At 33.9% G+C, this 25,645-nt stretch overlaps 1 protein-coding gene across 18 annotated transcripts in view; it reads right to left on the bottom strand.

Annotated features, from left to right (window-relative positions):
- Positions 1 to 25,645, bottom strand: part of Sdccag8 (SHH signaling and ciliogenesis regulator SDCCAG8) — a 245,983-nt gene that overhangs the window by 202,208 nt on the left and 18,130 nt on the right. For 15 of the 18 annotated variants that reach the window (XM_058575172.1, XM_058575166.1, XM_058575165.1 and 12 more), the window contains 4 exons: positions 19,833 to 19,967; positions 13,969 to 14,112; positions 2,001 to 2,065; positions 461 to 574 (listed from right to left, as the gene is read on the bottom strand). In XM_058575172.1, the coding sequence (XP_058431155.1) occupies positions 461 to 574; positions 2,001 to 2,065; positions 13,969 to 14,112; positions 19,833 to 19,967 (458 nt within the window). Of the gene's footprint in view, positions 1 to 460; positions 575 to 2,000; positions 2,066 to 13,968; positions 14,113 to 19,832; positions 19,968 to 22,863; positions 22,913 to 25,645 lie in introns of all 18 variants that reach the window. The other 3 variants (XM_058575164.1, XM_046432490.2, XM_058575173.1) reach the window with 2 other exon arrangements.

The following is a 25,645-nucleotide window of genomic DNA, read 5'->3' as shown; positions in this document are numbered from 1 at the left end:
TTTAACTTGCTCAGTGTTATGGTTTGGTCCCCAGTATAGCAACTGTGGGGCTTTTGGGAAGTAACTGGGTTATTAGGGATTGATCTTATCAATGGATTAATCCATCGATCAGTTCATAGCTAATGGCATTTTGGGGAGGTGGTGGAAACTGTAGGAGGTGAGGTCCAGTTGAAGGAAGCAGGTCACTGAGGTCATGCCCTGGAAGGGTATATCAGGGTTCTAACCTTTTCCTCTTTCTGTATCTCTCTCTCTTTCTCTCTGAGTCCCTACTGCCATGATATGCGGCTCTGCCATACCCTTCCACCATGATATTCTGCCTGGTCTTAGGCCTAAAGCAATGGAGCCAGCAGACCTTCAACTGAAACCTCTAAAACTGTGAGCCAAAATATATCTTTCTGGCTTTTAAGTTTCATATTGCGTGGTTTAATCATCACAATCAAAAGCTGACTAGTACACTCACTGTTGCAGAGGAAACGCCAACAACCATTCCTCCTGGCTGAAATATACGTCTTCAACTCTTGAGATTTGAGGACTCTCAAGCAGCCCAAAGGAGGTGGAGTAATTTTTAGAATGTCTAAGGATTAAAAAAAAAGTTAATCTAATGGTGGTTTAAAATTTGGAGGGGGAAATAAAGGAGTTATGTTTGCCCTCTCTCCAATATAGCATTTCTAACATAATGTTTTGTTTTAAGTATTGCATAAAGAAAGTTTGAATTTCAAAGGCTTTATAAAAAAAATTTCGGAAGCACATTCCAAAGTCAAGGGGCCCTATTACTAACTTCTGTCAGGTTCAGACTAAAAACTCTCAAGTAGATTTGGTTACTGGGAATGGCAAAAGAGAATATTTAAAAGGAATTTCTGAATAGTGATTTTATTTCTTTGTTTCAGAAAAATGCCTCTTTGAATAATCTTAAATTAGGTTACAAAAAAAGTTAAGAAACAGAAGAATGCAGAGAATAAAGTCTAACTCAGTGCAAGTTGGTATGCTAATGTAATTAAAGATGACATAGTTGAATTCTGAGTGAGACTAAATAAGTCACATTCTCATTAGTTTAATATCTAGAAACATACCACTTCAAAAATTGAAGAATTAAATCATGATGAAAATCAAAAGACAACAAAGTAAGATAAAAAGCAGGAAAGCGAGTATTAGACTATTTTTTAAATGTTAGGGTTCTTTGTGAAAAAGTAAAAAATCTCTATAGAAATCCTAAAACTTAAGAGTACATTAAAAATAAGTAATAGCATGTACAGTGAAAGCCATTAGTTCTGATTCTTTGCATTGCTCTAGGTAAATCTAGTCGGTACATGAACTAGAAGATTTTCCAACTTATTTCAAGTTGTACTTAGTAAAATAAAATTATAAAAATATTTTTAAATTCACTTGATTTGAAAACATGTATTACCACAATTTCAAGTAATCTTTTATCAAAAATTAATTGCTGATATCTTTTTCTACTTATTCATAAATCAGTAATGGTTAATCTATTAGTCAAAGTTTTAATGGGATCTATAACATAAATAATTATAAAAAGTAGATGAACATTCATCAAATATACTTAAATTCATCATGCATACAAATATTCAAATTATTATATTATTGTTACAGCTTTAAATTAGATAAAGTTGATCTACAGATAAAAAATTACTTGCTTATAATTTTAATGCTTGAGTGTTTTATTTTCACTATTTAACTATAAAAGCACAATTTGTAAGAACAACTAGTAATCCTTATTTCTATAAGAAAACACAAATATGTTACAACTGATGAAGATGAAAATGTATAATTTAGCACACAGAAATGTTGTTTGAAAAAGGATTCACAATTTTATGCCTTTTCATCCTTTACTAATGTGAGAAAAATTGCATATAAATCATATTGCATATAAAATATTACCAAGTAATTCTAAATTTGAGTAAAACCAGTAGTTCATAAACATTCAAACATATCTTAAGATCATTATTCTTTTACTGTGACTATAAATGGATAATTCACTTTACCTCAAAAATGTCAATTGAGATTCCAGGATTTCACTCTTTGCCTCATATGTAAGTTTTAACCCCTCCTAAAGAACAAGAAAAGAAAAAAACATTTTTTTCATGTCTGTGTTTTATAAGTACATTTAAAATATTAATATTAAACTTAATATTTTCTTTCCTTTACAAACACAAATAACTGTTTACTCTTAGAAAACATTTTCTTTAGCTCACACAATTTTTAAAAATTTTTGGTGGATAAATGCCTCCAAAGAACTACTGAGTCATAAAATGGCTATTATTGACACTTTTTTTTGTCTTTCAAAATTGCACATATCAGATCTTACCCTTCTAAGTGTGACTCAGAGAAAAATATATTGTTAAATTAGTAGATCCATGAGGACAAGTTTAAATCTATTGGAAAATCACTATTCTGACTCAAGCATATTTGACATAGAATAAATGTGTGCTGGATAGAGGATAAAAAGTAATGATATAAATCACATGAAGAATCAATAAATGGGATGGATTCAAACTAAAAAGTTCCTTCTCAGCAAAAGAAACAATCTGTGAGGTAAATGGAGAGCCTACATCTTGGGAGCAAATTTTTACCTCTCACACATCAGATAGAGCACTAATCTCTAGGGTATACAAAGAACTCAAAAAGCTAAGCACCAAAAAAATAAATAACCCAATCAATAAATGGGCCAAGGACCTGAACAGACACTTCTCAGAAGAGGATATACAATCAATCAACAAATATATGAAAAAATGTTTATCATTTCTAGCAATGAGAGAAATGCAAATCAAAACTACTCTAAGATTTCATCTCACTCCAGTCAGAATGGCAGCTATTATGAAGACAAACAACAATAAGTGTTGGCGAGGATGTGGGGGAAAAAGGCACACTCATACATTGTGGTGGGACTGCAAATTGGTGCAGCCAATATGGAAAGCAGTATAGAGATTCCTTGGAAAACTGGGAATGGAGCCCCATTTGACCAAGCTATCCTCTCCTCGGTCTATACTCACAGGACTTAAAAACAGCATATTACAGGGACAGCCACATCAACGTTTATAGCAGCACAATTCACAATAGCAAAACTGTGGAACCAATCTAGATGCCCTTCAGTAGATGAATGGATTAAAAAATGTGGCATATATATACACACAATGGAATATTACACAACAATAAAAGAGAATAATACCATGGCATTTGCAGGTAAATGGATGGTGCTGGAGAAGATAATGCTAAGTGAAGTTAGCCAATCCCTAAAAAACAAATGCTGAATGTTTTCTCTGATATAAGGAGGCTGACTCATAGTGGAGTAGGGAGGGGGAGCATGGGAGGAATAGACTAACTCTAGATAGGGCAGAGGGGTGGGAGGGGAAGAGATGGGGTAGGGGGTTGGCAAGGATGGTGGAATGTGATGGACATTATTATCCAAAGTATATGTATGAAAACACGAATTGGTATGAACATATTTTATATATAACCAGAGATACAAAAAATTGGGCTGAATATGTGTAATAAGAATTGTAATGCATTCTGCTGTCATTTACTTTTTTAAAAAGCAATTAAAAAATTTAAAAAAGTAAATAAATCACATGATAGGCCAAAATGGTACATCATCTAACAAACTTCATTCAGTTGGTATCCAAATGTTCTTTTATCTAACAAGTATTTATTGGATGTCTAGGATGAAGGTGCCTCAAAACTCAAGGAACTTATTCTCTAGGAAGTAATAGAAAGATCATCAATTTCAATTATACATAATTATTTTAGTGAGGTATGCAGAAGGTAAAATGGAAAAGAGGCAAGACCTCCTAACTGAGCCAAAAATAAAGAAGTTTACACAGAGGAAGTGCTAAGACTAGAAATATAATTTCTAGTAAAGCAAAAGCCTAAAGGCTAAAGAAATCACACTCCAACTTTAGATGGTATACAGATCATTTATCACCAGAATGAAAATACCAGGTGGAGGAATGGGTAAAGATGAACTAAATAGGTAAGTTAGACCATGAAAAGAAAAAAATATTAAGACCTTTCTTTACACAACTTTTATAATCAAGCCACTGGATAGTCATTGAAAACTTTTTATTACGTTGAATCTTAAGTCAGAAGTATGGAGAAAGAGAAGGCAGTAAAGAAGTCATTGCAAATATGCAGGTAGGTGATAAGCATGTGAAAAAAAAGCTATTAAGTTGTAAAGATCAAAAAGAAAAAAATTAGCCAGGTGCAGTGGTGCAGCAAAAGTGAGGTGCTAAGCTACTTGGTGAGACCCTGTCTCTAAATAAAATACAAAATAAGGCTGGGGATGTGGCTCAGTGGTTGAGTGCCACTGAGTTCAATCTTTGGTTCCTTCCCCCACCACAAAAAAGAAAGATTTATGTCTACAACGACTCCATCTCCAATGTGACCTCCTCCATCTTCCCCAGATGGGGAAGAATGGAAGAGGGTGTGATGACATCTTGCTTTTGGTTCACCCAGCCAACTGGTCTGGCACCCACTGGGTTCCTGGGGCCCACTTGGGTTGTCACTCACTGGGCCCTGGCACCAGCCTGGTTGCCAACTCCATCCCCAATCTTTCATCAATAGATTCCCCTGGTCCTGCTAGGTCTGGCATTGGTCTGGCACCCAACAGGGCAAACTAGCTCCTAAACCCTCCCTAGCTACCAATCTTAGCCAGAGCTCTCAGCAACATGGCCATCCATAGCTCCCAGTGCCTGGTTCTGATTTGCTTAATACAGAACAGCTCTCCATGATAGGCACACAGGTTCCAGCAATCAGCTCTCAGGACCATCGGGAGAGAAGTGCCTGATGTCTTAATAGGAGCTATTTGGTTTAAGGCTATGTATTGTTTGTATTGGGTGCTGTTAATATTTATCTCCCCCTTAAACACAAGGTACTGAAAAATTCAGAGACACTATAAATCTACAGGGTAGAAACAGTGGTGCTTCGGATCGACACTGATAGATGGAAAGATACACCAAAAACATGAAAAACAAACAAACAAACAAAAAAACCAAGAGAACAAACTGCCCCAAACAAACCAAGATGCTCCAATGACAGAGTCCATTGACAATATAGTAGAAGAGATGTCAGATAAGGAGTTCAGAATGCACATAAACTGATTCATGTCATAAAGAATGATGTAAAGAATGAAATCAGAAATAAATTTCAGGAGGTGGAAGATCACTTCAATAAAGAGAGATTATGAAAAGAAATTAAGCAGAAATACTTGAAATGATGGAACCCATAAACCAAATTAAAAATTCAACGGAAAGTACCATCAAAAGACTAGAGCACTTGGAAGACAGAATCTCAGGCAAAGAACACAATATATAATCTTGAAAATAAAGTTGATCACACAGAGAAGATGGTAAGAAACCATGAATAGAACTTCCCAGAATTATGAGGTAACATGAAAAGACCAAATTTAAGATTTATTGGGATAGAGGAAGGTGTGGACATACAAACCAAAGAAATGCACAATCTTTCTAATGAAATTATATCAGAAAATTTCTCAAACCTGAAGAATGAAATTAAAAATCAAATACAAGAGGCTGACAGGACCTCAAACATACAAAATTACAACAGACATACAACAAGGCACATTATAATGAAAATGCCTGCCATACTGCATAAGGATAGAATTTGAAAGGCTGTAAAGAAAAGGATCAGATTACATAGAGGAGGAAACCAATTAGAATCTCAGCTGATTTCTCAACCCAAACCCTCAAAGCTGGGAGATTCTGGAACAATATATGCCAAGCTCTGAAAGAAAACAGATGCCAAGAATTTCATATCCAGTAAAATTAAGCTTCAGAATTGAAGAAATAAAAACATTCCATGCTGAACAATAGTTAAAACAATTCACAATTTCTAAGCCTGTCCTACAGAACATTCTCAGCAAAATATTCCATGAGGAGAAAATTAAAAACAACAAAAAAGTGAAACCCAGCAAAGGGAGGAACTACATTAAAGGAAGAGCCAATCAAAGGAGAAACTAAGACAAATAAAAAATCAGAAATAAATCAAAATGAATGGGAATACAAATCATATCTCAATAATAATTGTGAACATTAATGGCCTAAACTCATCAATCAAAAGACACAAACTGGCAGACTGGATTAAAAAATATGACCCAACAATATGCTGTTAACAAGAGACTCACCTCACTTGCAAAGACATCCACAGACTGAAGGTGAAAGGATGTGAAAAAATGTATGACTTGTGTGGACTGTGTAAACAAGCAGGGGTTTCCATCCTCATGTCAGATAAAGTGAACTTCAAGCGAAAGGTAGTCAGAAGGTACAAAGAAGGATATTTCATATTACTTAAGGGAATCATAAGTCAAAAGACATATGCTCAATGGAACATCGACATACATCAATGGAGCATTGACATACATCAAATACAACCTTCTCAATTTCAAGAATCAAATAGGCCACAACACAATACTTGGTGACTTAAACACACCTCTCTCATTACTGGATAGATCTTCCAAACAAAAACTAAACAAAGAAACTACAGAATTAAACAATACAATCAATAATTTGGACTCAATTATATTTGTTCCATCAATGAGCGAATACACTTTCTTCTCAGCAGCAATTGGATCCTTCTCAAAATCAGACCATATCTTATACCACAAAGGACCTCTTAGCAAAAAACAAAACAAAAAACAACCCAGAGATACCAACCCTGCATTCTATCAGACCATAATGTAAAGAAATTAGAAATCAACAATAAAATAAAAAATAGAAGCTACCCCAACACCTGGAGACTACATAATACATTATTGAATGATGAATGGATAACAGAAGAAATCAAGGATGAAGTAAAAAAATACTTAGAGATAATAAGGAAGAAATCAAGGATGAAATAAAAAAATACTTAGAGAACATTGCTACAACATATCAAAATCTTGGGGACACTATGAAGGTAGTGCTAAGAGGAAAGTTTACTGCACTGAGCTCATTCATTAAAAGAATAGAAAGTCAATAAATAAATGACCTAACATTACATCTCAAAGCCCTAAAAAAGAGGAACAAATCAGCACCAAAAACAGTAGAAGAGAGGGAATAATTAAAATAAGAGTTGAAATCAATGAAATTGAAACCAAAGAAACAATTCAAAAAATTGACAAAAAGTTAGTTCTTTGAAAGAATAAATAAAATTGTATCATGGCCTTAGCCATGATAATGAAGAAAAAGAGAGAGAAAACTCAAATTACTAAAATTTGTGATGAAAAAGGAAATACCATGGTGGACACTACTGAAATACTGGAGATAATTAGAAACTATTTTGAAAGTTTCTCCAATAAAATAGAAAATCTTGAAGACATCCACAAATTTCTACAGACATATAACTCACCCAAACTGAATCAGGAAGACATACACAATTTAAACAGTTCAATTTCAAGCAATGAAATAGAAAATGCCATCAAATAAGAAAATACCTACCAATAAGAAAAGCCCAGGACCAGATGGATTCTCAGCTGAGTTCTATAAGACCTTCAAAGAATCAACACCAATAGTCCTCAAATTATTCCATGAAATATAAGAGGAGGGAACCCTTCCAAACTCATTCTATGAGGCTAATATTACCTTTATACCAAAACCAGACAAAGACACATCAAGGAAAGAAAACTTCAGACCAATAACCCTGATGACCATAGATGCAAAATTCTCAACAAAATTCTGGGAAATCTCACACACACACACACACACACACACACATATTAAATGATAATGCACCACGATCAAGTTGGTTTCATCCCAGGGATGCAAGGTTGGTTCAACATATGGAAATCAATAAACATAATTCATCATATCAATAGACTTAAAGACAAGAATCACATGATCATCTCAATAGATGCAGAAAAAGCTATATTTATGTAATAAGAATTGTAATGCATTCTGCTGTCATATATAAATAATAACAAAAAAGCATTTGACAAAATACAGCACCAGTTCATGTTTAAAACAGTAGAAAAACTGGGGATAGTAGGAACATACCTCAACATTGTAAAAGTTTTCTATGCTAAACCCAAGGGCAACATCATTCTCAATGAGGGAAAACTGAAAGCATTTCCTTAAAAAACTGGAACAAGATAAGGATGTCCACTATCACCACTTCTATTCAACACAGTACTAGAAACTTTAGCCAGAGCAATTAAAAAGAAGCTGTTGCTGAGGCTGGGTTAGCTCTTGCCTAAGCCTCCAGAGCCACTGAAATTATAGACATGCGCCACTGCACCCAATTCTATCACCACTTTTATTCTACATACTCCAAGAAACTCTAGCCAGAGCAATTGGACAGAAGAAAGAAATTAAAGGGTTACGAATAGAAAAAGAAGAACTCAAACTATCACTGTTTGCCAACAAGATTTATTGAGATCCAAAAAATTCCACCAAAAAAACTTCTAGAATTAATAAATGAATTCAGCAAAATAGCAGGATATAAAATCAACACCCATAAGTCAAATATGTTCCTATGTATCAGTGATGAATCCACTGAAAGAGAAAGTAGTGATGCTACCCCATTCACAATAGCATCAAAAAAAAAAAAAACACTTAGAAATCAATCTAACAAAAGAAATGAAAGAACTCTACAATGAAAACTACAGAACACTAAGGAAAGAAATTGAAGACACCCTTAGAAGAAGGAAATATCTCCCGTGCTGTTGGATAGGCAGAATAAATATTGTCAAAATGGCCACACTATCAAAAGTGTTATAAAGATTTAATGCAATTCCTATTAAAATCCCAATGACAATCTTCACAGAAATAGAAAAGGCAATCATGAAAATAATTTGGAAAAATAAGAGAAACATAATAGTCAAAGCAATCTTTAGCAAGAAAAGTGAAGCAGTAGGCATCAAAATCCAAGACCTTAAAACTATACTACAGAGCCCTAGTAATAAAAATGGCATGGTATTGTCACCAAAACAGACACCTAGACCAATGGTACAGAATACAAGACACAGAGACAAGCCCACATAAATACTGTTATCTCATACAAGACAAAGGCACAAAAAAAAAACATTCATTGAAAAAACGATAGCCTCTTCAACAAATGGTGTTGGGAAATCTGGAAATCCATATGTAACAAAATGAAATTAAACCCCTATCTTTCACCTACACAAGACTCAACTCAAAATGGATTAAAACTTACATACAGAACAAAGACCCTGTGTTTAATAGAAGAAAAAGTAGGCCCAAATCTTCACCATGTTGGCTTAGGAACTGACTTCCTTAACAAGATTACTAAAGTGCAAGAAGTAAATTCCAGAATTAATAAATGTGATGGCTTCAAAACTAAAAAACAACAACAACAACAAAACTTCTTTTCAGCAAAGGAAACAATCAACAATATGAAGAGAGATCTACAGAATGGGAGAAAATCTTTACCACACATACCTCAGATAGAGCATTAATCTCCAGGGTATATAAAGAATGCAAAAAAACTTAACAACAACAAAAACCCCCCCCAACTAACCCAATCAATAAATGGGCTAAGGAACTGAACAGATATTTTGTAGAAGAAATAAAATCCATCAACAAATATATAAAAAATATTCAACATCTCTAGCAATTAGAGAATCTCAAATCAAAATTACTCTTTCATCTCAGTCAGAAGGGCAATTATCAAGAATACAAGCCACAATAAATGTTGGAAAGGATGTGAAGAAAAAGGAACACTCATACATTGCTGGTGGACTGCAACCATTATGAAAAGCAGTATGGAGATTCCTCAGGAACTTGGAAATGAACCACCATTTGACCCAGCTATCCCACTCCTCGATTTATACTCAAAGGACTTAAAATCAGCAAACTACAGCGATACAGCCACATCAATGTTTGTAGCAGCTCAATTCACAATAGCTAAGCTGTGGAACCAACCAAGATAATAACATATGAATGGATAAAGAAAATATGATATATATATATATATATGAAATGGAATATTACTCAGCCTTAAAGAAGAATGAAATTATGGCATTTGTAGGTAAGTGGAGTTGGAAAATATCGTGCTAAGCAAAATAAGCCAACCCCACAAAACCAAAGGGTGAATATTTTCCCTGATATGTGGTTGTTAATTCATATTAGGTAGGGGGCTAGGGAAAAATAGAGATAGTTTGGATTAGGCAGAGGGGAATGAAGGGAAGGGAGCCATATGAAGTAAGAAGGATAGTAGAATGAATCAGACATTATTACCTTATGTGCATATATGATTATATGACAGGTATGATTCTAAACATGTACAATCAGAAGAATGAGAAATTATACTCCATTTATGTATGATATGTCAAAATGCATTCTACTGTCATATATAACAAATTAGAATAACCAAAAAATAGAAAAAAATAAAGGATTTTTATGAGTTATTTAAGATTTAAATAGAATAGACATGAGAGGGAAAGAGACACTTAAAATAATCTCAGGTTTTTTTGAATTCAGCAACCAAGTGAATGCTGGTACTAAAGATTATCAGATCAATTAAAAAAGATAAAGGGAACTCCTACAAAGAATTAATTAAATAATAGAAGAATAAAAAGAAGTCAAATAAAAAGCTGATTAAATTTATTTAAACTGTATAAGTAATCACATTAATTGTCAATCATATGGTCACCCAATTTAAAATGCAAATATTTCAGGATAAATAAAAAAGCTAAACTCAACTATGTGTATTCTAAACGAAGTGGGGCTTAGTCAAAACACAGAAATCATATGCTGTTCTCTATACCAGTAATGAGTAAGAAAACGAAAATTCAAAAGCATATTATTCATGATATTATTAAAAATAACAAGCTAGGAATAATTCTAATGAGGTTATACAAAAAATTGGGCATGGTGGTGCATGCCTGTAGTCCCAGTGACTTAGGAGGCTTTGGAAAGAGGACTGAAAGTTGAAGGCCAGACTCAGCAACATAGCAAGACTCTTAGCAATGTAGTAAACTCTGTCTTAAAAATGAGAGCTGGTGTTGTAGCTCAGTGGTAGAGTGCTTATCTAACATGTGTGAAGCACTAGGTTCAATCTTCTGTACCACACAAAGATAAATAAATAAATGAACAAATAAAAAATAAATAAAATATATTGTATCTATCTACAACCAAAAAAGAAATTTAAAAAATAAAAATGATTGGGGATGTAGCTTGGTGGTAAAGCAATCCTGGGTTTAATCCAGTCCCCGCCTCCCAAACAAAAGACAAGACAAACAAGTATGCAATACTTTATTATTTTTATTCAGAAAGCTACAAAAGATTATTGATAAAAGGATGATCTACATAAAGTATGATATGCAGTTTACATGGATTAAATGATACAATACCATAAAGATCTTAATTCTTGACTAACCTATAATTTAAATGGAATTTAAAATCAAAATCTCATAATGACATTTTGCAATTTAGTAATTTCAAAATGTATTTGGAAATACAGAAGACCAAAAAGAGTCAAGACATTCTGAAGGAAAGTATGATGTTCTGAAAGTCATGGTCTAGTAGAATAATCAAGAGGTAATGTATAAGTGCAATTAAAGAAAACAGATTCAGAAACAGACCCACAACTAATTTATGAAAAAGGCAGAGGTTATCTTTCCAACAAATGGCACTTGGAGATATATACATACATACATATATATATATATGTGTATATAAATATATATTTATATATTTATATATATATAAATGTAGGAAAAAGAACAAAAGATTACCCTTATACTTCACATCATCTACAAAAATTGATTCTAGGTAGACTGTAAATTTAAATATAAAAAACAAAACTACGGTTTCTGGAAGATAATTTAGGAGAACATTGTCATGACTTTGAGGTAGGAAAAGAGTTTAATCAGGACACAAAAATGCTACACAGTTAAGGAATTAAAACTAAAATTCTAGTCATCAAAACAAGGAAGAAAATAAACTATCAAGAGAATTATAAGACAAGCCATGGAGTGGGAATACATATTTACAATATAACCATAAATATGTGTGTGTATTTATTGGACAATATATAAAACCCCCCACAAATCAACATGTCAGATACCAAAATAAAAATGAGCAGAGTATTTGAATAGGCACTCACAAAAGAGGACATCAAATGCCCAACAAACATATGAAAAGATATTCAAACACATCTGGAGTCAGGGAAATGCAAATTAAATCGTAAGATAGTACTACAAGTCCATTACAAAAATTGAGAATACCACATGTTGGTAAGGACATAGGGCAATAGTACCAATTATATGCTCTGGTAGGAGTGTAAACTGATAAAAACTACCTTGGAAAGTTGTCTACCTATTTATGTTGGCTCCAAACTTGACACAACATAAATTCATTAACAGTGGATAAATAAATTAGCTATGGTATATTCATACAGTAGACCCATCAATGAAAATGCATAAACCTCTGCCATATGCAACAACATAGATGAATCTAACAAATAGTGAATAAAAGAACCTAGACACACAAAAATACATACTATTACATGATTCCACTTATAGTTTTGAAAAAGAATGTTTAGGGTACATACTTGCAAAATTTTCCTGATTTGCTTTAAGGAAATGAACGAATAGTGATTGAGAAGGGATACAAAGACCATGGAACATGATAATGTTATACATCTTGGTCTAGAGAAAAAAACACATGGGTGTTCTTTTAGAGATAAATCTAATCTTTGTTTTGTGTACTTGATTGAATTCTGTCAATATGAATAGGAGGGCCTTATCAACTAATGCACATATTATAGAAAACTGTTACATGGTGGAGCAGGCTGAGCTAGGCATGGTGGGGCACACCTGGAATCCCAGCAATTCAGAAGGCTGAGGAAGAAGGTCTCAAGTTCAAGGCTAGCCTTAGTTAGATCCAGTCTCAAAAAATACAAAGGACTGGGGATGCAGCTCAGTGGTAAGTACCTTTGGGTTCAATCCCCACAAATGGAAAAAAACAAAACAAAAGACCAGACTCAATGGACAATCAGGAACTGAAGTTCAATTGAAGCATGCCAAAACAAGAACAGAAAATAAGAAATGGAGACATGAATACTGACGACTGTTAGGAAAAATTTGGTTGCGAAGGAGAACAAAGATGTAGGGTGATAGATAGTTGGAAGGGAACGCAAGGTTATGAACAAGATAAACTGACATAATTATTCTTAAGAAACCACAGATTCCAGACTTGCCAGGTGAAGGCTAAAATGTCTTAAATACACTCAAAGACATAAGAGAAAAACTTGGACAGAGAACTAAAGGCAATCAGGAAAACAAATTATAATAAGGAATCACACAGAAATTCTTGAGCTGAAAAAGTATAAAAACTGACTTGAAAAATTCATTTGAGGGGTTCAAGAGCAGATGTGAGCAGGAAAAACAAAAAATTATTTAATTCAAAGATAGGACAATATCAAATTATCAAGTCTAAAATACAGAATTTTAAAAAAAGAATTATTCATATGATCCAACAAGTCCATTCTAGGTATATACTTAAAATAATTAAAAGTAGGGACTCAAAAAGATGTTTATACACCACTGTTTATAACAAAATTATTCACAATAGCCAAAAGGTGGAAGCAAAACAAAGTATGATACACCCATATAATGAAATAGGCAAACCTAAAAAGAAGTGAAATTGTGATACATGTTACAATATGAACAAACCTTGAAAAAATTATGCTAAATGAAATAAGCGAGACACAAAAAATAAATGTTGTTTGATTTCATAAATGTGAGATATATAGAATAGGCAAATTCATAAAGACAGAAAGTAGATTACAGGGAGGAAGTGAAAATGAGACTTTATGGGTATAGAGTTTTTGTTTAGGATAATGAAAAAGTTCTGGAAATGGATGGTATTGATGGTTGTACAATATTGTGAATGTATTAAATGACAAATGTTATATTATGTATATTATACTAGAATTTTCAAAAGTACAAAAGGGAAAAACAAAAGCAGATATGTAACAGAAAAGTACCCAAATACTCACTAGTTCTAGCTTCCATTTTTCAGCCTCTCCAATAGTTGTAGCTTTGCCAATATCTGCATCATCATGGAAAAATGGTTTTTTCTTGGCAGCTTCATTTACCCTGGAATCATCACCTGTTGTAACCCAAGAATTCTGCATGTTTCCCTGAAATAAAATGGGTCAATAATTGCAATTGGCATTCAATTTTAAATAAGCATGAATACTTTTTTTTTTAAATTATTTTTTAGTTCCTGGCAGACACAACATCTTTGTTTTTGTATGTGGTGCTGAGGATCGAACCCGGGCCGTACTCATGCCAGGCAAGTGCGCTACCGCTTGAGCCACATCTCCGGCCCCAGCATGAATACCTTATAAATGTTGATTCATATTCACAATGTAAGGAGGAAAAACATGTGCTTTTAAAGTCAAGAATTGCTTACCTTTTCAAGCTATTAGAGTCATATTCCACAAAAGGTGTTACAAAGATAAATCCTATAAGTATGGGCAATAATCCAAATATGAGCAAAGAGGCCTAAATGTCAGTATATTTAGCAAATGGAATTATCTCTCACTCATCTGAAGACATATATTCTTGAAACACATAAACCTACCTGGGTTTGTTAATTTTCCATATTTCACAGATGCATGGCTAATAACAGTAATCATTTCAAACATATGTGGTGTTAACTATGTGTCAGACACAATTTTATGGGTTTAATATGACTTGTGAATGATCACAGAGTTAGAAAACAGCGAATAAGTGGCAAAACCAGGATCTAAACCTTGGCAGTCTAGGTGCAGAGTCCTTGCCTGTGGCATAGTAAGAAATATATTATTTGGTTTCTGCCTTTGTTTCTTGACACAGAATTCTGAAAATTCTCATAATTTTCTGAGTGATAGAATGCCAGGAGCATCTTTTGATATAATATTTGGTTACAGGTTCTGGTTCCTGCCATAAGAACATGTAAGACCTTTAGTATCCACAGAATGATAAAATTATTTTTATGCTAATTAAATGATTGGTGGCGGGTCTCTAGATAGCTTTAAGATGGAGCTGATCTCCTGAAAGACCAAGGCAGGATTAGAGAACTGGAACTTTTAGCCCCACCCCAGATCTCTGAGGACAGAGAGGCTTGAGATTGATTTAATCAACAATGGCCAGTGATATCATCAATCATGCCTATGTACAGAAGCCTCCATAAAATCCTACATGATGGGGTTCAGAGAATTTCTAGGTTGATTAATATATACATGTGCCAAGGGGGTGGCACATCCAGCTCCATAGGGACAGACATTTCTGCACTTGGAGTCATTCTGGACCTTGCCTTGCATACCTCTTCATTTGGTTATTCATTTAAATCTTTTGTAATATCCTATATAATAAACTAGTAATAACAAATAAAGTGTTTCATTAAGATTTTTAAGCTGTTATAACAAATATCAAACATAAGGAAGAGATTGTGGGAACCCTCAGTTTGTAACGAAGTCAAAGAAAATTATGGATAATCTGGAGATCCACCACTTGTGATTGGGTCTGATACCAACTGTGGGTAGCTAGTGTCAGAATTTAATTGAGGCATTGGACACCCAGTTGGTAGCCACAGAGAAATGGAGAATGACCTGGTATAGAGGGAAAAAATCCCAAATATTTGGTGCCAGAAATGTTACAAGGAGAAAAACAGGAATAGTTTTTCATTTCATTTAGTATCCCAAGACATTATGTTCTTATCCATTTACAAAATAAATAAATAAATAAATAAAATCCTCAAAAGAAAAAGAATGCACATGTTGTTATAAACAGAAGTGATACGCAGCTTGCATGTTAGGGATTCAAAAAGGAGTGGTAGGGATGATGACAAATCATAGAAATGTGTCCTATGCAAAGGACACAACCACTCCTAAGTCCCAGTCAATCTTTGCCATATGGGAATAAAAATTCATATTACCAGAAAATCATCAGATTTTCTTTTAAAAGATTAGCCAGATTCTCGTTCTTCATTTGAAACATTGTTAAATATTAACTCAATGTTTACCAAACCAATGAAACATATTTGTGGGTTGTATTCAGCATACCATCATCAGTGTGTAACCTCTGCCCTAACATTTAATGAAATAAGCAACACAAAGATCTGAGAAATGTATGTGTGCAACAAGGACTAAAATACTTACGTTAGTTTAATTCAACAAATAATTATTGAATTCTTGCTAAGGGCTATTGTAATGCCATATCATGCTAGAATGTGGTAACCCGCATTCTTACAGAGTAGCATTCTAAGATTCTATTCCATATCCTCTGGAAGATCATTTTAGTGCAAACATTTGCATAGCACCTACTATATTCAGACACTGTACAAAGGGCTTGGAAGACAAAAATGAACACGATTAAATTTTAGCTCCAAGGAATTTATAGTCTAATGAGGGAGACAAACACCAGTCAGATAATTTCAATTTAATAAGGTGACTACTAAGCTAGAGGTGTGGCTGGGGGACTATGCCAGAACCGAGAAAGGATATTAAGGGACAACATTAATTTAAAGGTTTTGTGCCTGCAGAGGAGTTCATAGGAAATTCACAATTACTAATGGTAAAAATAAAAGGTGATGTGACAGAGGATGAAGCTAGAAAATCAAACGAGGGTCTTGTGCATAGTATAGCATGCTATGCTAATGAGCTTATACTCAATTCTGTAGGTAAGCTCAACTCTCTGAAGATTTGACTGCATTCAATGTTGGCTTTGAGATCAATGAAGGAAGGAAGGAAGGAAGGAAGGAGGGAGGTACTTATTTCCTACGGAGAAATCGGAGGAAGCATGTGGACCATAGATTGCTGGCTCATTGTATAAAATACCATCATTCTTTGGAAATAAGTGCTGGTCTAATGGACACTTTGTTCTTCCAGAGATAGCTTTTAAAAACTTGAATGGTATTTAATCAAGATTAAAAAACATCTCCATATATTAAATCCCTAAACATCATTAAAAACCCTTTATTTCTTAATAGAGGGGAGTGTTGGTATGGGAGGGGATGAGAAGAAACCTTGGAAGAAATGTCTCAGAAATTTTCCATTAAAAAAACTGCTAGATCTTTGAGTATACATGCCAAAATTTCTAATAAATAACATTTTAATATTATAATTTTTGAATTCTAGACAAAGCTTTCCAGGAAAAGAAATTTTATGAGAGTAAAAAATGATGGAAAATGAAAGTAGAAATAAAGTATACTTTAAATAGCTTAGTATTATTTTTAAAATAATCTGCTTGCTTCTTCAATATCTAGGTCATAAACTAGGCCAAAAGCTACAAGTCTTGTTGGCTGTCACTCAATTCTAGAGATAAAAAGTGAGAGACTCTGAAAAGGAGAAACTTTATTCTCTACAAACAAAAATGGTTTGGTTCAAAATTGACAAGCTCTTTCTAAATTATGCAGAAAAGCAGCATAATTTGGGATTAAGTAAATGAATTTTAGAAGTCAGAAAGCCATGGGTTTAAGTTCTTGCTTTGCTATTTCATAACTCTTTGTTATTAGACCAGTTCCTTAACCATTGCATACTTTAATCTTATGCTCTGAAAATGAAATAACACCTGCCTTGTGTGACTATTGTGAAACTAAAATCATATATATAGTGTTTGATACAATGCCTAGCACATTATAACAAGGTAGTGATCATTAGATGTTAGTTATTACTACGTAACTGTTTCAATTATTTTTCAAAAGAGGACATTATTAAACACTGAAAATCAATACTCAAATAAGCCAATTGTGTTGGCAAAACCTAGCATCAACATTTTAATTGACTCATTAATAAAGTTTCCCTACTGCCAAAGAAGATAATATTTCTTGATCTGTTTACATTTGAGCAATTCTAAAAAGTGTTATTCATATTAAAACTCCCAGGGCAATACCATGCATGCATTACTGAAATGCCTCAATTCATCCACACAAGTGAAAAGCAGAGCAACAATTTTATAACAATAAATAACACAGCTGGGCATGGTGGTACATGCCTGTAATCCTAGCAGCTTGGGAGGCTGAGGCAGAAGATCCAGAGTTCAAAGCCAGCCTCAGCAAAAACAAGGTGCTGAGCAACTCAGTGAGACCCTGTTTCTAAATAAAATACAAAATAGGTCTGGGGATGTGGCTCAGTGGTTGAATGCTCCTGAGTTCATCTCCAGCACTCAAAAAACAAAACAAAACAAGTATAGTATTAAAATAGATGTCAAAATCACTACATATATCTATAACAATCATTTCAATATTTGCATTACGTATTAGCTTGTGAGAATATTTAAAGAAGACAACAAAACCCCTCTATAACCTTGTCAGTTCTATGATTATGACTCCAGTTTTGCTTGCACTGCAAGGCATGTGTTCTTTCACAATCACTTCCTTCCCCTTTTGTATTACTCACTTCTCTTGCCTTCTGATTCACTGGTCTGCCTAGTTTCCTTTTTCAGTACACTTCCCTTTACTTGTCATTATAGAAATATTGAAGACTATGAATAATTGACTCCTTGCATGCAAAGTGACTATATATTTAGAAAGAAAGCAAAAGAATACATTCATTTTTTAGATGAGCGACTTCTAAGTTCTTTTTGTGTGGTGATAACTTCTTCAAATTGACATTAAAATATAAGATGGAGTTTTTGAACACTAATATTAGCAATTATGTAAATCTTCAGAAAAGTAGTGAGGGAAAAATAACTGATCACAAACTTAAATGTAATTGCACAAACTTACTAATACTAACTAACTGACTCTTTAGTATTAGTAATAATACTAAGTGAAATACTACTAAGCCTACTACACTTTTCAGAATTAATAATCAGATATATTGCCATAGCAAATTCTAACATATCTTTTAAAAGATTAGAAATGAAATACCAAAAAACAAAGTAAAATTTCAAAAACAAAAGAATATATAGGTAAAACATTAAGACTCTCATTTTTTTCTCTTAACAGAACTGATTTACAAATGATGACTAAGTTAAAACCATCAAAGCTGAAATAGGCAAGTATTAAAACTTCCCCATGGACAGTTGAAATTGCCTCAAAAAACAGAACAATCATTGACTATGTCCTAAAACAACAGTGAAAAACATTTTTAGTGCAACAGTACCTCCAAGTTATAAGAAGATATTAATTTTAAACACTATTTAAGTATCATCACAAGAGTTTTGTCACAGAACTATAAGAAATCATGTGATCTATTATTCTTTAAACTGTTGGCCACTGATATTAGAATCACTTAGGTCTTGATAAAAATTCATATTCCTAGAACCCAACAGGACCAACTATCAGAATCTCAGAGGATAGAGCCCAGGAATCTGCATTCTCAACTTGATAAAGGTGAATCTTCTCAAATTATCAATAAAGGAATTACACATGAAGTTAAGTCAGGCAAAGCCCTGTAAAATTACTTGCTAAATACATGGTTCCTAAGGGATGACTGAAAGACTAATTTTGATTCATGAGCCCTTAATTAATAATATCATATTGTTAATTAGACTTCTTAGATTTTAGAGCTCAAGAAAAATTCAGAGTAATCCATCAAAGATCTAAGGTTAGATTCTGAATAGTTTCCAGAATTACCAAAGTCTTCCTACATAACATACTTCCTACTTTCAGATCCAGTCTTTCCATATGGAAAAATAATAATTAGTATGCTCATAGAAGAACTGGAATAAATATTAGGCATTGCTACATTACTTCATTTGAGGTTACCTTTCATCTTAGTAAATTCTAATTTTTGAGACATCAAGCAAATACCAGTATAGTGTTTTGGCCAAACTTCAAGGAAAGATTCTAAGCAGTTCAGAAGGCTAAGGTAGAAGGTAGAAAGGAACATTCAAACTAAACTAGAATTTATGATTTTTAAAAAATTCTCACAGATGCATCCAGAAGTGTTTGTTCCCTCATTGTCTCCTCTTGTCTTTGAGATTTCAGCTGGAGTCTTTCTTGCTGGAGTCTTTCATTTTCAAGCTCAACTACTTGTACCTTATTTTTCATTCCAGAGAGTTCCTCCTATAAACAGAAACCAAAAAGAATGGGCTTTTTAAACAATGCTTTTATTTACTGATCACTAAAGGATCCAGAATGATATAAAATATAGAAATATTGAAGAAACACTACAATTATATTTAGACAATAAAGGTAACCCAAACATTAGCTAACAGAGAGAATATCAGGAATGTATAGTTGAAGGCATGTTGATGGCTATATCACAAACCTGTAGTTTCTGACATTTTTTTTTATCACTAGGATTCAAGGCTTACAGAAAGGCCTTAATTAAAATACTTATCAAAGAGTTTTTAAAGAATGACATACACTGCTGAAAATAAGGTATGATATTATTAATAACAAAATGTCAATAACTTGTGTGGACTAAAAAGGAGAAAACTTGGAGATAAAGGGATAGAAAGAGGCAATGATTATCTATGAACTGGTAGCCATATAGCAGTGAATTATGAGTAAAGCAGTATGGTGGGTTCCTCTGACCCTGCAGGGTGTAATATAAGGCATTATAAATAAATGACAATAGAATAGCTCTTGAGTGGTACCTGAAAAATATGCAAAATTATTAATATATCAATGAGGTAATACTTATCCTAATAATATTCATTACTAGTATAATAAAAAACTAGTATATAACATATGCAAATTCCTTCCAATTATTTTATTTAGAAAAAGCAAAGCTGTAATTAAAAAACATCTTTAGAGTTCTAATTTTCATTCTTACATGCAATGAATTTACAAGACATCAATCCCATCTTTAAACATCCTAATCTTATAAGACTATAGCAGAGGGGTTCAGCTGAAAGAACTGTATTTAAGAGGAATTTTCTAAGGAAACCCAAAGACCACAAAGGAGACAAAAACCAGGATACTGGAAGAAATCTTAACCTCTGAAATGTATGGCAAAAGCAAACAGTCAAAACAGCCTAACTTCTGGACATATAAATATGAAAATTCACATTAAAGTTCTAGTTAATACAGTTCCAATTACCTAGTACATCATGTCCGACATTCAATTAAAAATTTCAAGGCGTACTAAGGGACTTAAAACACAATTTGAAGAGAATGAATAAGCATCCAATCTCAGACATGGCAGAGATGCTGAAATTATCAGGACAGACTTTTATTTTATTTTATTTTTTTTAAATTTTTTATTGTTGGTTGTTCAAAACATTACATATTTCTTGATATATCATATTTCAAACTTTGATTCAAGTGGGTTATGAACTCCCATTTTTACCCCATATACAGATTGCAGAATCACATCAGTTACACATCCATTGATTTACATATTGCCATACTAGTGTCTGTTGTGTTCTGCTGCCTTTCCTATCCTCTACTATCCCCCCTCCCCTCCCCTCCCCTCTTCTCTCTCTACCCCCTCTACTGTCATTCATTTCTCCCCCTTGTATTATTTTTCCCTTTCCCCTCACTTCCTCTTGTATGTACTTTTGTATAACCCTGAGGGTCTCCTTCCATTTTCATGCAATTTCCCTTCTCTCTCCCTTTCCCTCCCACCTCTCATCCCTGTTGGGACAGACTTTTAAAACAAGTAAGATTACTGTGCTAAGATTCCCCTCCCTCTCTTCCTCCCTTCCTCCCTTCCTTCCTTTCTGGTACTGGATTTAAACCCTGGGGCACTGAGATACATCCCCAATACTTTTTCTTTTTATTTTGAGATGGGGTCTCCTTAAGTTGCTGATTGTCTTGCTAAGTTACTGAGGCTGGCCTCAAACATGTGATCCTCCTGCCTCAGCCTCCCAAGTCACTGGGATTACAGGCATGTGCCACTACACCTGGCTGCTAAAATCTTTAATGAGAAAAGTTGACTACATGTAAGAATAGGTGGGTGATGTCAGTGTGGAGATGGAAACTTTAAGAAAGAATTATAAGTAAATATTAGAAATAAAAAACAATAACATACATGAAGAATGTCTTTAATTGCCAATCAATAGAATGAACAAGGCCAAGGAAGACAATTACTAACTGGGAAGAGCTGGCAATAGAAAATTCCAAAACAAAATTGAAGAGAGAAAGAGAAAAATTAAAAACAAAAAACCCACCAAAGACAGAAAAGAATATCCAAAAACTGCAGTACAATTATAAAAAATGTAATATATGTGTAATGGGAATATAAAAAAGAAGAAAGAGAAAATGAATGGAAGAAATATTCATATCAACAGTGACTGAAATTTTTCCTAAATAATTAATAGGCACTAAATAATAGATCCAGGAAGCTCAGAGAACATCAAGTAGGATAAACACCAAAAATATCTAAACCTAGGAATATTATATTCAAACTGTAGAAAATCAAAGCAAAGAGAGACCTTAAAAGAAACTAAAGTAAAAATGTAAAACAAATACAACTACCACCACTAATAATAACAATAAGTCTTTACCTATAGAGAAGCAAGAATAAGAATTATATAAGACTTCTTATTTCTTTTCCAAAACTATGTAAACACAAAAAGAGTGCAGAATTAAATTTTTAAAGTGTTTAAAGGAAAAAAATAAAAACCTAGATAACTTAGAATTTTGTATTGAACAAAATTAACCTTTGAAAGGGAAGGAAAAAATAAAGACTTTTATAGACAACAATTGTGAGGGAGTTTGTTAATAATACACCTGCCTTGCAAGAAATGTTAAAAGACATTCTTCACAAAGAAGAAAAATGATTTAGGTCAGAAACCTATCATCTATATACTGTAAGAAAGAGTATTAGAGAAGTAATAAATGGAGATGACATAAATATTTTAGTTTTCTCATTAATTTTTCAGATAATAGTTGTTCAACATCAGGATAGCAACAGTGAAAGTGGTAATTATAGTTTATATATAAATGAAATGAATGATAGCAATGTTTTTAAAGGACAGGAGAGACAAATAGCAGCTATTTAATGACTTACATTTCCTATGAGGTAGACACGGATTATTTGCAAGTGCATATTGCAAACACTAAAAAAAATAAAAAGGAAAAAATGTATAATTGATAGATTTGCAAAGACAGAATTTAAAAAGGCAATCATATTAAATAAGCAATTACAACCAATGAAGACATGAAGAGAGTTGAAAAAAAGAAACAAAGGAGGGCAATTAAGAGAGCAATTGATTGGGTTATTTATTTTTTTGGTGCTTAGCTTTTTGAGTCCCTTATATACCCTAGAGATTAGTGCTCTTTCTGATGTGTGAGGGGTAAAAATTTGCTCCAAGGGTGTAGGCTCTCTATTCACCTCACATATTGTTTCTTTTGCTGAGAAGAAATTTTTTAGTTTGATTCCATCCCATTTATTGATTCTTGGTTTTAATTCTTGGGCTATAGGAGTCTTATTAAGGAAGTTGGGGCCAAATCCCACATGATGCAGATTAGGGCCTACTTTTTCTTCTGTTAGATACAGAGTCTCTTCTGGTTTAATTCCTAGGTCCTTGATCAACTTTGAGTTGAGTTTTGTGCATAGTGAGAGATAGGGGTTTAATTTCATTTTGTTGCATATGGATTTCCAGTTTTCCCAGGACCTGAACAGACACTTCTCAGAAGAGGATATACAATCAATCAACAAATATATGAAAAAATGTTCATCATCTCTAGCAATTAGAGAAATGCAATTCAAAACTACTCTAAGATATCATCTCACTCCAGTCAGAATGACAGCTATTATGAAGACAAACAACAATAAGTGTTGGCGAGGATGTGGGGGAAAAGGTACACTCATACATTGCTGGTGAGACTGCAAATTGGTGCAGCCAATATGGAAAGCAGTATGGAGATTCCTTGGAAAACTAGGAATGGAACCACCATTTGACCTAGCTATACCTCTCCTCAGTCTATACCTAAAAGACTTAAAAACAGCATATTACAGGGACATAGCCACATCAATGTATATAGCAGCACAATTCATAATAGCTAAACTGTGGAGCTGACCTAGATGCCCTTCAGTAGATGAATGGGTAAAAATATGTGGCATATATACACAATGGAATATTATGCAACAATAAAAGAGAGTAAAATCATGGCATTTGCAGGTAAATGGATGGCATTGGAGAAGAAAATGCTAAGTGAAGTTAACCAATCCCCAAAAAGAAATGCTGAATGTTTTCTCTGATATAAGGAGGCTGGCTCATAGTGGGGTAGGGATGGGGAACATGGGAGGAATAGATGAATTCTAGATAGGACAAGGGGGAGGGAGGGAAAGGGAGGGGGCAAAGGGTTAGCAAGGATGGTGGAATGTGATAGACATCATTATGAAGACAGGAATTGGTGTGAACATACTTTATATACAACCAAAAATATGAAAAATTGTGCTGTATATGTGTAATAAGATTTTTAATTCATTCCACTGTCATTTATTTTTTTTTTAAATTCAGCTAAAAAAGGGAGCAGTAACAAGTGTTGGATATTAACCTTACTATATCAATAATTATTTTAAATCTCTAAATATAACAATTTAAAGACAGACACATCATAAGAGGTTTTTTAAAAGTCCTCAAGTATACAATACCTTCAAGAAGCCCAATGTAAATATAAAGAAATGGATTGGTAGAGGGCTGAATATAAATACCCAGCAGAGGTACCTCTGCTGTACCATAGGAAAGAACCATAGCAACAGGTTTGTAACTGCCTGTGGAGGTGGGTGTTCATGGGTAAGCATTTGAAATTGACAGCAGAAAAAATGAAACCTGCTGAAATCCAGAGACTGAGGAAAACAACAAAACAAGTAGAATATCCAGGACTTGGTGTCTAGTACCTCAGTCAAGGTCAGGGAACTCTTCAAGGGGTTCAGGTGAAAGAGAAAGAGTCATAATCACAGGGTGGTGCAGAAGGCTGCACTCTGCAGACAGATTAAATATACACATGACCTACAGTCTGCACAGCAAGGTAGCTTTAGAGAAGAAATGTACTATATCTTGCAGCAAACTATCAGAATGCTATAGCTAGGAGCCAGAGGGCATAATCACATCTCAGGTCCTTGTGGACAGTTGGCCCCATTGATTGGACAGGCAACAGGCACCTGAGATAATCTTGGCTTGGGGGAGCATCTCCTGACACAAACCCCATGATAAAAGTTTTATGCTGCAGGGAGCATGGGATGTAAAGAGGAGAGGAGTAGAGAGCACTGCCCTCAGGAATCAATGGTTCAGGGAGCCCACTCTCTTGTGACCTAGAGTGACACCAATGGCATGTAGTCATGTAGGGACCAGGTTTGAAAGTGTCATGATTCAGAGTAGTAGACCACTGGGTTCCTGCAAAACCTCCTTCAGCAAAAAACTCAGTGGTCCAATTTCCCCCTCCTTCCCCCAGGAGGCATTAGGGGATACCTCTGGCTTAGGCATTTGTGTCCCTCACACTCCTCACCCCAGGATGTGTAGACTTTAAGAGAGGGAGGGAAGGAGGAATGAATAGGTGAAGCACAAGAAATGTTAAACTACTATGTATGGAACTGTAATGATGGATCTGTGTCATTATACATTTCTTAAAACTCATAGAAAATATAATGCTTGAATTTTACTGAAAACTGGAAAATTTAATGTAAACTAGAAAAGTTTGGTTCATCAGTTGTAACAAATGTACCACACTGAGACAAGATGTTAATAACCAGGAAAACTGTGGGGCAGAGTTTTGATTGAGAGAAGTATATGGAAACTCTATGTATTTTTTTCAATTTTTCTATAAACATAAACTGATCTAAAAAA

The sequence above is a fragment of the Marmota monax genome, unplaced genomic scaffold, assembly GCF_021218885.2.
Source record: "Marmota monax isolate L192 unplaced genomic scaffold, Marmota_monax_Labrador192_F-V1.1 WCK01_AAM20220418_F8-fsc00090, whole genome shotgun sequence".
Classification (NCBI taxonomy): domain Eukaryota; kingdom Metazoa; phylum Chordata; class Mammalia; order Rodentia; family Sciuridae; genus Marmota; species Marmota monax.
This window is presented reverse-complemented; position numbering and strand designations above follow the sequence as displayed.